Genomic DNA, 12,395 nt, shown 5'->3' with positions numbered 1-12,395 from the left:
ACAGGCTCAGTAGTTGTGGCTCACGGGCCTAGTTACTCCGTGGCATGTGGGTTCCTCCCATCCCAGACCGGGGCACGAACCCGTGTCCCCTGCCTGAGCAGGCGGACTCTCAACCACTGTGCCACCAGGGAAGCCCGCATTTTGCTTCTGTTTAAGCCATTGTCACCCACCAGAACCCTGATTGTAGTTGTCAGTTGGGTAAAGAGTTTCAAGTTCTTGGTCAGCAATAGTACAACTATAGGAGCGTGTACATGGTTCATTCCTTCGGCAACCATTTACTGAGCTCTTCCTGTGTACCAGACCATGGGATTAAAGTTTCAACTGTAGGAGAGTATGTGAACGTTTTTATAGTTTTTCTTCATTTTTATCTTCTGTCTTGATTTTAAATTTGTGATTTTTTTTTTTTTTTTTTTACAGTCACAGAACAAAAAACTATGTTTCACAACTTACAAAACTGATTATTCTTTAAGAATTCTGTCATAGCTTGGTTACCAATTTTATTTTTTCTGAGAAGTTGGGAGAAATGTACTCTGTTCCCTCCCCACATCTCTCCTCTCCTTCCCTTTTTGGCCCTGGGGAAAGATCGCCTATGACCTCAGGGAGCCCTAAGTCTCACTTCCATCTTATATATTCATGCCAAGGCTTCATCAGCTAGACAACCCACTCCATCAACTCAAGCCCCATATGCCCTTAGTTTGGCTGTGGCAGAGCAGCCCGAGGAGAAAGAGGGCCCCAGCTTGGCAGGCGGGTGGGTCCTCTGCCCCTACAGGGATTTATTTCTAAAGTAGTTTCATCTCATTGCAAGACCTGTGACTTTTTCCATGCAACTGTGGAGAGCTAGGAATTGACCACAGGCCTGACACCTCCGGGAGGTAGGTGTTGCTGGCTTGATGCCCTTCAATTGACTGGGGTGGGTGTTGGGGGTAGGTAGGTAGGGGTTGGGATATCTAGGCATAGCAGGCTGAATAGCTCTGAAGGCTTGTGTGCGCCAAGGCCCCCATCGACCTGCCCCCCTCCCCCGGCCACACCGTCTCTCCAACACGTGCATGGACCGCTCACACCTGCGGCACCACGTGCCCCGGCCCCCCGCGCAGATGCTGTGCTGCTCTCCCCACTCTGCTGCCCAAGAAGCTCCCACTCCTCACCTCTCCCCGCCAACTCCAAGCCCCCGTCTCAGCATCACCTCACCTTCATCACTCCTTACCCCACAGTCCTGCCTTTCTGCCAGCCCAGACTTCTCCAGATTAGAGCTCTCTAGGGACCTGGTCCTTTTAAAAAGAAGAAGTAAAGAAAAGAGAGGAAAAACAGAAAGAAAGAAGGAAACAGGAGAATGAAACTGGACCGAAGAGGCAGTGGTGCCTCGAGCTATCTCACTGCATTACAATGAATATGGACTCTATTAAGCTCCGTTCTGCCTGTTAGTGTTTCCCTGGGCAACACAGCCCCCATATGGCAGGCATGCAGCAGATTAGGGGAGGCCCCTGGGCCTCATTGAAGGCCGGGGGCGTGACTGGCAGTTGAGCCTCCTCCCCACCTCCCCCTACCCCTCACACTTGACACTGCCTGTGTTTATCTAAAGCAAGGAGGGGGGGTGCATTTGGAAGGTTTTTGAGCTGCCCTGAGAGAAGGGAGAGGAGAGGGGCGGGGGGTTGCGGAGGAAGGCGGTAGAGGCGGGGTGGGAAGGGGCAGGGAAGGGGGGAAGGCCTCATAAATATTCAAGAGGAGCGGTGAATGGGGAGAGAGAAATAAAGCAGATGGAATTCGTGTTAAAGAACAGCACAATCGCCCTGTTTTGAGCCCTCCAAAGACAAAAAAAAAGAAAAGGGAATGGCCTTCTAGGAGTGTAGAAGCTGCGTTTATCCAATTAGCAGGGTTGTCAAGTTGAATTTATATGGAATAGGGGTGGGGGGATTGAGAAGCCAGTGTAGAAGAAAGGACGTGGTTTTTCTTTTCTCTCTTTCTGCCAGTTTAGCAAAAGGTTTGTGGGTTTTTTTCTCACCTTTCTCTCTTTAAAGGTAGATTTAAAAAAAAAAAAATCTCTTTAAGGAGATGAGGCCATTTTCAGGAAGAGGTATATATGACCAAGAAATCAGACTCCCTAGTAACTTTTTCCTCAAGTGGTAGAGGTGGGAGAGGATTAGATTTGTCTAGTGGGCAAATCAAGAGACCAGACCTTCTCTTTACTCGAAGGCAGAGGGGGATTCTCCCTGGGGGGATTCCTCCCCAGAGCTAAGATGCTGTGTCCAGACTCTTCCTTTCCCCTTGCCTGGATGGTAAAGGGGTCTACCTACCTGAGAAGAAGTAAGCTCTGTCCATGTTGTTAAGCAGCTTGTTATAAATGTGGGGTTCAGTGTGAATTAGCCCAGGTTTAGCTAATCTCCCCAGAATGCCTCTTTGCTTATATAGTCCCTTCTCAAACCACCAATAGTTCCCCTGTGTCTATGGTGTTAATTTCAGACTTTTTCCTAGTCTTCCATGGCATGACCCAATCTCAGTTTCCTCCCTTGTCTCTTTTCATTCCTCTAGAATGGTCTCCAAACTGGGGGCTCCAAAGGGGAAAGATAAGATATTCCATTGGGGCACGAGAAGAAAATTTTAGAGATTCTCATGGTTTATTTCTATCTACAAAAGGAATAAGAAAGAAATTCAGCTTTCCTAATATTTAATACTGGGATTGACAGTCTTTAGTCTGTATGTCGGGCAATGACGTGTTGCAACAGAGAGATCTGCATTTCTCGGAGGGCTTGACGGTGGGGACCTCGCTCACTTGATCTTGATCATTCACTCCCCAGTTTTCTTGTTCTCTGTTAAGTGGATTTATAGATTATATTATTTAGTTTTAACTAAATTAACTCTCACAAAAGGACAAGTAGATTAAAAAGATTGCTGCAAAGAAATTGGGTTGAAGAGTGTGCTGATAATCCGGCACATGCAAACAGGATGGAAACAGCAGAGCTGACCCTTTTCAAGTCACATTAGGAGGTAGAAACAATAATAATGGAATCACATCTGATGAGAAGTGAACAAATTAATTAACATTCAAGCAGACCATTTGAAAGAGGTTACATCCATATCATTAGTGATGAATCTAATCCTAAATAGGCTTTCTGCCTTAAGGTATTAGCTTCATGATATTATAAAACAATCGTGATTAACAAGTCATTAAAATGTGGTTTCACTTCTACCTACTCTTAAATTTTAGTTTGGCAGTATGTGCGTTTCATTTATAAATAAATATGCATGTATTAGAATATTCTGGGAGATTTACCCAGAATATTTTTCTCATGAGAGAGCAAAATCAGAAAGGTTAGGAGACCACTTTCAAGATAAGCATCTGCTTGATGTACCACCCTCCAAACAGAACTTTCCCACCAGGTCAGTGTCACCCTCTGTAGTGCCCTCCGGCTCTTACACGTGCACATATTCCAGAAGGCCCGGTTTCCTACCCACTTATCCAGAAAAACCTTTCCTGAAGGCCTGAAATTGAAAATGCTCTCCCCCCTCTGCTCATTTTCCACTTCCCATTTGTGACTAAATTGATATCCATTAAGGTTCTAGAGTAAAGAATGCTAAAGTTGTTAGATGAGAGTAATTTCAAAACCTCAGTGGTTTTATACGACAAAGATTTATTTCTTCTCCTGTCATAGACTGTGCTATCTTCTTCCATCTCGTATCTATGCCTTGTGAAACATGGGATATGGCAGTGGGAGGAGGGAGAAGCAGCCCCCCAATTCTCTGAACTGTCTTGGTCTGTGAGTGACCCAGAACATGTTCGCTTACATGTCATTGGCCAGCACTTATCACCTGGCCCTAAGCCAACTGCAGAGCAGGCTGGGAAGTGGGGAGCTTATGGATATTTGCCGAGCACTGGCTGACTTACGTTCCAAGCTTTGTTTTAAGCTGCTCAGGACAGAATCCATCTTCTAGTACAGTGCCTTGCGTACTGTCTTCTATATGGTAGATCACAGTGATATTTTTTTCTTCCCAATAATAATAATGATAATAAAATCACAATACACACAGTCTTTTGATTTTGGGTTTTTTTTTTTCTCATTTTATTTATTTTTGGCTGCATGGGGTCTTCATTGCTGGCCGCGGGCTTTCTCTAGTTGCTGCGAGCGGGGGCTACTCTTCGTTGTGGCGCACGTGCTTCTCATTGCAGTGCACAGGCTCTAGGTGCCTGGGCTTCAGTAGTTGTGGCACATGGGCTCAGTAGTTGTGGCTCATGGGCTTTAGAACACAGGCTCAGTAGTTGTGGCACACAGGCTTAGTTGCTCTGCGGCATATGGGATCTTCCTGGACCAGGAATCGAACCTGTGTCCTCTGCGTTGGCAGGCGGATTCTTAACCACTGAGCCACCAGGGAGGTCCCCTACACATAGTTTTTAAATAGAAAACATACACAAACTTTGGATAAGGAATAGGCTAGAAATATATTTAGAGGCTGGCTAGAGCATGGCTCATACTTAAGACCATCAAGCGATTGTTATTCTCCTCTGTGTGATGTCACAGTAATCTGGGTAGATGTTCCAGATATTAATCTTGAACTGTATTGCCTAATGTGGTAACCACTAGCCCTGTTGGCTAACTTAAAATTAAAAATTCAATTCCTTAGTTATATTAGCCACACTTTAAGTATTTAATTGCCACAAGTGCTAGTGGCTACCTAGCATCTTGGACAGTGCAAATATAGAACATTTTCATCATTGCAGAAAATTTTATCAAAGACATTCATGTAAAGAACAGTAAGAGATTCTTCTAGATTAGAATCTAAATGGTAAAAGAATGAAAATGACCACACAGAAAGTTACTGTTATAGATAATGATCCAGGTGACATTTTTATGCCTAAGGAAGTAAATTCAGGAACATTCTAAATTTAGTTCTAAAAGCAGTTTTAAGCAGTTGGTTAATATGACCCAGAAACAATCTTCTGGGAGACAGAGTCAGGATAGTGGAAAGAGCACGGGACTAAGAGTCAGGAGACCTGACTTGTAACCCTGGATCCCTCTTAACTGGGAGACCTTCTGCAAATCACTCAGCCTCTCTGCACCTTGCTTTCCTCATTTATAATACTAGGTACCTGTTAGGTGTTATCCAAAGCTATTAATTTTGCTGAGGTCCCTCCTGATTTAAAATGTTTCCCTTTAATTACGTCTGGGGGTAAAAACTTTTTACGTTAGAAAAAAAAAATGCTCTTTCTTAAATCCTTCTCCTAGATCTGTCTAAACTCACATATTCAGCTGAGAATTAAATTCACTTGTTTGCCCAAGATTTCCCCCAATGTCAGTCCTCTGTGCGGGAGTACCACCCTCTTTCTTGAGGCCAGAGGGCTGCCAGCCCTGACCCTCCAGTCACTTGGCATCACCTTCTCGGGGCAAAACTTATCTCTGCCTTGGAAAAGGCCAGTCTTACTCTACAGAATTGGGAACATGTGAAAAACATGTTCAGAATTATTCCTTTTTTCATCTAGTCAGACCCTCTCAACCATTGGAACAAGAATTTTGTCAGATCTCATTCTTGCCACTGGAAGAATGTTTTTAAGAAAGACTCTCGGGCTTCCCTGGTGGCACAGTGGTTGAGAGTCCGCCTGCCGATGCAGGGGACACGGGTTCGTGCCCCGGTCCGGGAAGATACACATGCCGCGGAGCGGCTGGGCCCGTGAGCCATGGCCGCTGAGCCTGCGCATCCGGAGCCTGTGCTCCGCAATGGGAGAGGCCACAACAGTGAGAGGCCTGCGTACCGCAAAAAAAAAGACTCTCTGTGCTACCTGCTAGATCACGTGCTCTTCTGTGTAGCTCATCTTGTTAGTGGTCATAGGACATCCACAGAGTGTGTTTGGCATTTTAGACCGTGGAGGCCTCTGTCTCAGAGAGCTGTAGTGGCCCGGGTGATCAGGGGATGAGATGTGGCCTCGGGTGCCCTTGCCTCCCTCTCGCTCCTGCCAGCCCGCCAGCCCTCTTGGGAGAAGGTGGAGCTGGCCTCCTCCTGCTGATGATCGACTCTCAGTTGTTTGTAATTTTCTCTCGCAAAATAAATACTCTAAGGCTGTAATTTCTAGTGCTTGGTCTCAACCTTAGACATGTATTCTGCTTTTGTTGTTTTTGGAAAGTTTTAAAAACGTCTGCTTGGCGATTATTTCAGTGGGGACTTGTATGTCAGCAGTTCAACTTCTCAGATGCATTTTCTTTTATTTTTTGTGTCCAAGTAACCCTTAAAAATAGAAAGTACCTAGGCCTCAATGAGGAATTCATGTCAAGAATTCGTTTTCCCTTCTCTCTGCTTTTGATTTTTTTTTCCCTTGATCTCTTTTTCTGAGAATAGGCAGAAAAAATAAGAAGGATCTAGACCTACCTTGCATTGCCAAGAAAAATAACAGGCCTTACTGTTGCCTTCACCCAACTTTGAAATTGTACCTTGTTCATTTCACAGTGGGACAAAGTTACACTGCAGTTAGGTACTCCAATTAAGCCCTACTTGCCTTTTTTTTATTATTAAAAAAATGTTCTCACAAACCGGCATTTTTGGAACTATTTTTCTAGACCTAGCTCACTAGGTAACTTGCTCCAGGAAGCAGCTCAGTTTCCCCAGCTGCTAAATAAGATGCATCATAGCTACATAGGTGATCCCCCACCTCTGTATTTTTGTCACGGTTCTGCTTTGCCGTGACGGAGACCCCATGTGTCCTGCTTTGGGCTCACTGAGTGGTACCTGCTTACAACTCTGTTGTGGGAGTTCATGAGTTAACTCCTTTCTCCCTCTTTGGACACCTGCTTCCTCACTGCCTCTCCCTCCTCAGCTACATTTTTTTCTCCTTTAAAAGCGGGATGGTGGCTGGTAGCAGTAGTGGGGTCTGTTTCCATTTTGAACCTTATAAATTACCCAGGGTGCAGAAGTAACAGGAATTGTTTGGCTGGTCCTCGTTAAGCAGGAGGGGGTCTGGGCTGAATTTCCTCAGTAAAACCTTTGTCGACTTTACAACCCAAACACCTTGGTGGCCACCCTGTGCTGGGATAAGAAACAGCCCTTCTGCCCCTCTGTCTGCTTGTCTTTTTTCTGCCCTTTATTACTTTGTATTCATTCTGTCTCCCTGCTGCCTCCTTCCTTTCCTTCTTTCTTCCTTTCTTGGGGCAGGGGAAAAGCAGGTGTGGGCAATATCCTCAAGGGACACCAAAGGCTTGCTTTTTGGTGTTTGTCTGTAACTATATTAATGAACTTTTCCTTAATGAACAGTGATTAATAAACCACTGTTAAAATTCCTCATTGTTGTACCTCACCCTATTCCAACTCTGTTCATCAAGCACCCACTTGGTGCAGAGGGCTGGTAGAAAAAAAACATGAAAAGGCTACTGCTGTGGTTAAAAGCACAGAACTTGGGAATGAGCCCAACCTGGGTTTCATTCCAGGCCTGCAGTTATATGACCTCGGGCTAGTTACTTACCCTGTGGAACTCAATTTCCTCACCTGTAAAGTGGGGATAATAGTCCCCACCATGCAGAGTTGTTCTGAAGATTAAAAGAATACCTTGTGCAAAGAGCTTAGCGAGATACCTATCGTGGTAACAGGCGTGCCCTCCCTCCCACCACGGCTGCCCTCCCCTGCCATACTCACATCCTTTGCAGCTTCCCTTAATTTCACTTTGCTGATAACACGGCCCTTTGATTTCCTGGATTGTCTGGAAAAGAGCAAAAGCTCTCTCTACCCCAAGAGGGAAAAACTTGTCAGGAAAAGCTTAAAGTGTTTCTTTCAAACCTCTTTTAGAAAATGTCCCCTTGTTCTTCCCCAGAAGAGTGGAAGTCCTCTGGTGTTGAAGACACGAGGCAAAGGGAAGGATTAAAAATCAAGGGGAAAGGACTCTGCCCTAGAAACCATTCCGAGCATCAGTGTGGGGCTGGGCCCCAGATCTGGTTTGGAGGGGTGCTTGTTTGGCAAAGCAGTGTAGCCCTCTTAACTCTCTAAGTAGCTAGGTGAAAAGCCAGAGGAGCTTGGAGATGGGAGAGGTTTAGGCAAATCTCAAGCACTCCCTAGCACAGAGCAAGAGCCTCGAAGCCCAGCCTTCAGTCCTCTGTGAAAGGAGCCATGGGTGTTGAGAGGCCCAAGACCGGCTCTTACAACAGACCGTACAAGTAGCCAGAACTCCAGAGACTGGAGAGCGTAACACAGCTGTCAGCTGGGCAGCTTAACTACCTCCTGCGATTTTTCAGTGATGACTGTAAGTTTTTGAAAGAGTCACTGGTTTAGATAAACTGGTCCAAAAGTGTTAGCATTTTGAGTATATGTCACCCTCCTGGAAATATTCTATTAATATTGCCGCATGTGCATGATTCAGGAATATGCATCCACTGTCTAGATCATTGTGATGCTGCCTTCAGTTACCTGAATCTCACTCTACTGTCTCCCTGCCTAGCAGGATGTTGGCACACCTTCCTCACTGGTCTCATGTTCTGTAGGTACAGCAGTGAAAACACAGAGGCAGGATCTTGGTTTCGGCTGTGACAGAAGGGTGTGTACATTTGCCTCTTTGTGATTTTGATGAATCTTTTAAACACCATAGCTTAAACGAGGCATAAAGAAATAATACTGTGGAAGGGGCGGAATTAAAGTTCTAGGCAGGCAATGAGAGGGTGGCTGATAGCCGAGATATGTCATCAAGCGGCTGGAGGAACAGTACAGTCTAGACCCCCAAGGAAATGTTCTGGGTGGAGATGCAACACAGACAGCTGTCAAGAGTGCAGATTTTGTATTTTCTAATTTCCTTTGTGATTTCTTCTTCGATACATAAGTTATTTAGAAATGTGTTAACTCCCAATATTTGGGGCTTTCCTAGATATCTTGTTTTGTTGGTTTCTAATTTAATTCCATTGTGTTCAAGTAACATACTCTGTAAGATTTTAGTCTTTTGAAATTTTATGGCCCAATATTTGGTCTGCATTTGTGAGTATCCCATATGCACTTGAAAACAATACTGTTGTTGGCTCTAATGATTAATGAATGTCAATTAGATCAGGAAGGTTGACATTGTTATTCAGATCTTCTATATCCCTACAATTTTTCTTCTAACTGTTCTGTCAGTTATTACGAGGGGAGTGTAACAATTGCCACTATGATTATAAAACTGCCTAATTTCCACTTTAATTCTGTCATTTAAAAAAAATGTATTAGGCATATGCACATTTATGATTATACACTTAAGATGTGTGTGTTTCACTATGTGAAAATTTTATGTCACTAAAGTTAAAATAATCTGATTAGGACTCAGGGCCAAAAAGAATGCATATAAAGGAGAGCCTCTGAAAAAAAAAAACGATCTGGCAGAAGACCAAAATAAAAATGAAATTGTCTATTAAAAAAAAAAAAAAGTACAGATTTTGTAGAGATGGAAAATACCAGAATTTCAGCACTAGGGGGCGGAGAGAAGAAGAGGGGCCTTGGCTGAGTGTGACTTTTGTCTGTGTTTGTTTCTGGAGTTGCAGAGGTTAGACAAGCTGAGGAGGGTTGGTAGGTTCCAGGAAATCAAAGAATGTTGACAAGGATGTAGGTGAAGAGCTGGGGTGAGTCAAAACAGGAGATCTTTCATGAGCCTCTGAGACTTTAGGATTCATTAATTAGTAACATCCCCTAAATGAGGGATGCAGCGTGCATTCAGTATACTATGACAGCACTGTGCACAGTAGCCTAAACTAGCAGCATGGTGTGCCATGTAGCCCTGGGCACCTAGCCTCCTGCAAGCAAATGGTAAAGATAACTGCATCCTTTCCAGCATCTGTGCTGGCTACTCAATGCCCTGAGCCTGGGACATGGCTGCCGGTCTCGGCCTCTCCATGTCCTGGGCTCTCCTGTCCTCGTTGCTATGGTGCACTGGGCAAGGCTCTGGCCTTCTTACCATGACATCACCTTCTAGCTCAAAGGGGCAACTTAGAAGCAGCTTATGTTAGATGAGAAATGGCATGAGAGTGTTCTTTAGTCTTCCAACAGCCGGCCAGGTCAAGACTTTGAATGTTACCACCTGTGTGTTGGAAGCAAGGGGCATGGGGACAAAGCCAGGCCTCATGGCTACCACAGGGGTGCCCCAGACATTCTTACCACGGCCGTTTCTCTCTCTTTTTCGCAACAGAGTGTAGCAGGGGATTGCGGTACCTCTTTGAGTGACTCCTTTGGCTTATGGGACGTTGACACACCATGCCGCGTGGGATGATGATAACGCAGAGAGGAAAGAGGTCCGAGGTCACACTTGCTTGCCTCCTCTTGGCCATGGCGGGCTGCTTCGCAAACCTGAGTGAGTGTTTTCCTTGCCTTCTCAGTGGCCCTTCTGGAAAGAACACTTTGCCCCTAGTGTCGGAGGGAAGCATCAAGCATTCTACAAGGACCCTCTAAAAAGGCCTCCTTCCTCCTGGATTTCAAAGAGCATTTCCTTCCCACTGACCTTTAGGGACACGCTCAATAATACAAGATGAGAAATGATCTCAATAACATCATATTGGTTGTATTTTGGTATTTTAATCATTTGAAACTTATTCTAGAGGAGGAGTAACGATAATGACTGAACTGCCTTTTATTGAGCACTTACTATATGGCATTACAGCGGGCAGTTTACATGCATTGTTTGTCAGCTTCCCAGCGACGCTGTGAGACAAATATTATTAGTCCCATTTTACAGGTAAGAAACTGAGACCCCAAAAGGCTAACGTTCCCTGGCTCAGAAGCAGTGGCACTGGGATTCAGACGCAGCTCCTGGTCAGGTCCAAAGCCTGAGCTCTTGCCTTCACACCACACTGCCACTCCAGTCTCCTTTCTGGGGAAAAAGCCAGGTTGGGGAAGTGGACCCGAGGTCAGCAGAGTTCTTCAGAGAAAGGTCAACTCCTCTCTGGGTTGCTCAACTCTGAAAGGCTGCCTGGGTGCTGTGCTTCTGAGCAGGTCATGCTGTTGGTTTCTTGGGGGTGTCGGTTCATCACTGCATCCCTGTTCTTCCTTCAGACGAGGTCCCTCAGGTCACTGTCCAGCCTTCTTCCACCGTCCAGAAGCTCGGAGGAACCGTGATCTTGGGCTGCGTGGTGGAGCCCCCCTGGATGAACACCACCTGGCGCCTGAACGGGAAGGAGCTGAATGGCTCGGATGATGCCCTGGGCGTCCTCATCACCCGCGGGACCCTCGTCATCACTGCCCTCAGCAACCACACTGTGGGACGGTACCAGTGTGTGGCCCGAATGCCTGCAGGGGCTGTGGCCAGCGTGCCAGCCACCGTGACACTAGCTAGTGAGTACTGCTCCTCTGCCCCCTCCCGTTCTCTCTCTGTCCCCCACCCCAATCAAACCCCCTGTCATCAGTCCCACCATAAAAGGGGCCTTGCCAGCTAACGTTTCCAATCAGAGAGTGGTGGCCGCCCAGTAATCTCCAGTGGCTGGGGACGTTTGTGCTCTCTGAGTAGAGGCAGTGTCTGGAGTGAGCGTCTAGAAAGAAGGAAACTTGACATGGTTGAACTGTTTCTGTGGTCCCCAGAGCTGGGCCACGCCGCGCCTTTCTACTTGGTCGCCCTGTGGTCTTCAATGCCGTTGTGCACCCCTCCCCCCACCCTCGCAGCAGTTGCAGTCAGAGCATGTACAGGGCCACGTGTGGTCCGAACAGAGCCCTCCCATTCCCCCTTGGCCTCCTGCCTCTCTGAGGGGCAGGCATAGTCTAAATTCCTGAAACAGAAATAGTGGAACACAATGAAAAGGAAACTGTGGGACAGAGGGTAGAGAGGAAGAAATGAGGCGACACTTTGGTCCAAGGAGGATGCCGGGAGAAGACTTCATGCCACTCTTATATATAATTACCGCTCGGGTACACTATTGTGCCCAAGCTCAATACACACATTACCTGATTTTCTACCCGTGGTACGTATGGGAAAGGAGACTTGACTGGTTAAATAAACTTCCAAAGGCTTATTTTGGAAGCGCAGCCGCAACACCTGCTCTTATATGCGGAGTCTATAGCCAGGACATTCGCTTGGCCCTTGAACAATTCAGGGTGAGGGCCGCCGACCCTCTGGGCACTTGAGAATTGGCATATAACTCATAAGGGGTCCTCTGCATCTGCAGGTCCAACCAACCTTGGGTCATGCAGTGCCATAGTATTTACTGTGGGGGTAAAGATTCCCAGCCACTTGGACCCACGCAGTTCAAACCCATGTTGTTCAAGGTCAACAGTATCAAGAATTACCTCCCCTTCCTGGTGGCTGAAGCCTAGGAAACAGGGGATCTTGTTGAGAGGTCTATGGTGTTTGGGCTTAACCTTTGAGAAGGTCTCCTGAGCTTGTTCCCTCACGACTTAGCTGTGCCTCCTTATCGCGGACAGCCCTGCTTCCATGTCATCATCGTTATCACCCTCCTGGACCATGTGGTTCCAGGAGGTTGGTGGTC

The 12,395-nt window shown here is 46.2% G+C and overlaps 1 protein-coding gene across 1 annotated transcript in view; it reads left to right on the top strand.

Moving 5' to 3' along the window:
• Positions 1-12,395, top strand: part of BOC (BOC cell adhesion associated, oncogene regulated) — a 62,363-nt gene that overhangs the window by 27,573 nt on the left and 22,395 nt on the right. The window contains exons 3-4 of the mRNA XM_028495280.2: positions 10,112-10,273; positions 10,972-11,288. Of these exons, the coding sequence (XP_028351081.1) occupies positions 10,177-10,273; positions 10,972-11,288 (414 nt within the window). The 5' untranslated portion in view covers positions 10,112-10,176. The remainder of the gene's footprint in view (positions 1-10,111; positions 10,274-10,971; positions 11,289-12,395) is intronic.

Source organism: Physeter macrocephalus, chromosome 1 (genome assembly GCF_002837175.3).
Source record: "Physeter macrocephalus isolate SW-GA chromosome 1, ASM283717v5, whole genome shotgun sequence".
NCBI classification, from domain to species: Eukaryota; Metazoa; Chordata; class Mammalia; order Artiodactyla; family Physeteridae; genus Physeter; species Physeter macrocephalus.
The sequence above is the reverse complement of the archived record's forward strand: the minus strand, read 5'-3'. Positions and strand labels throughout refer to the sequence as shown.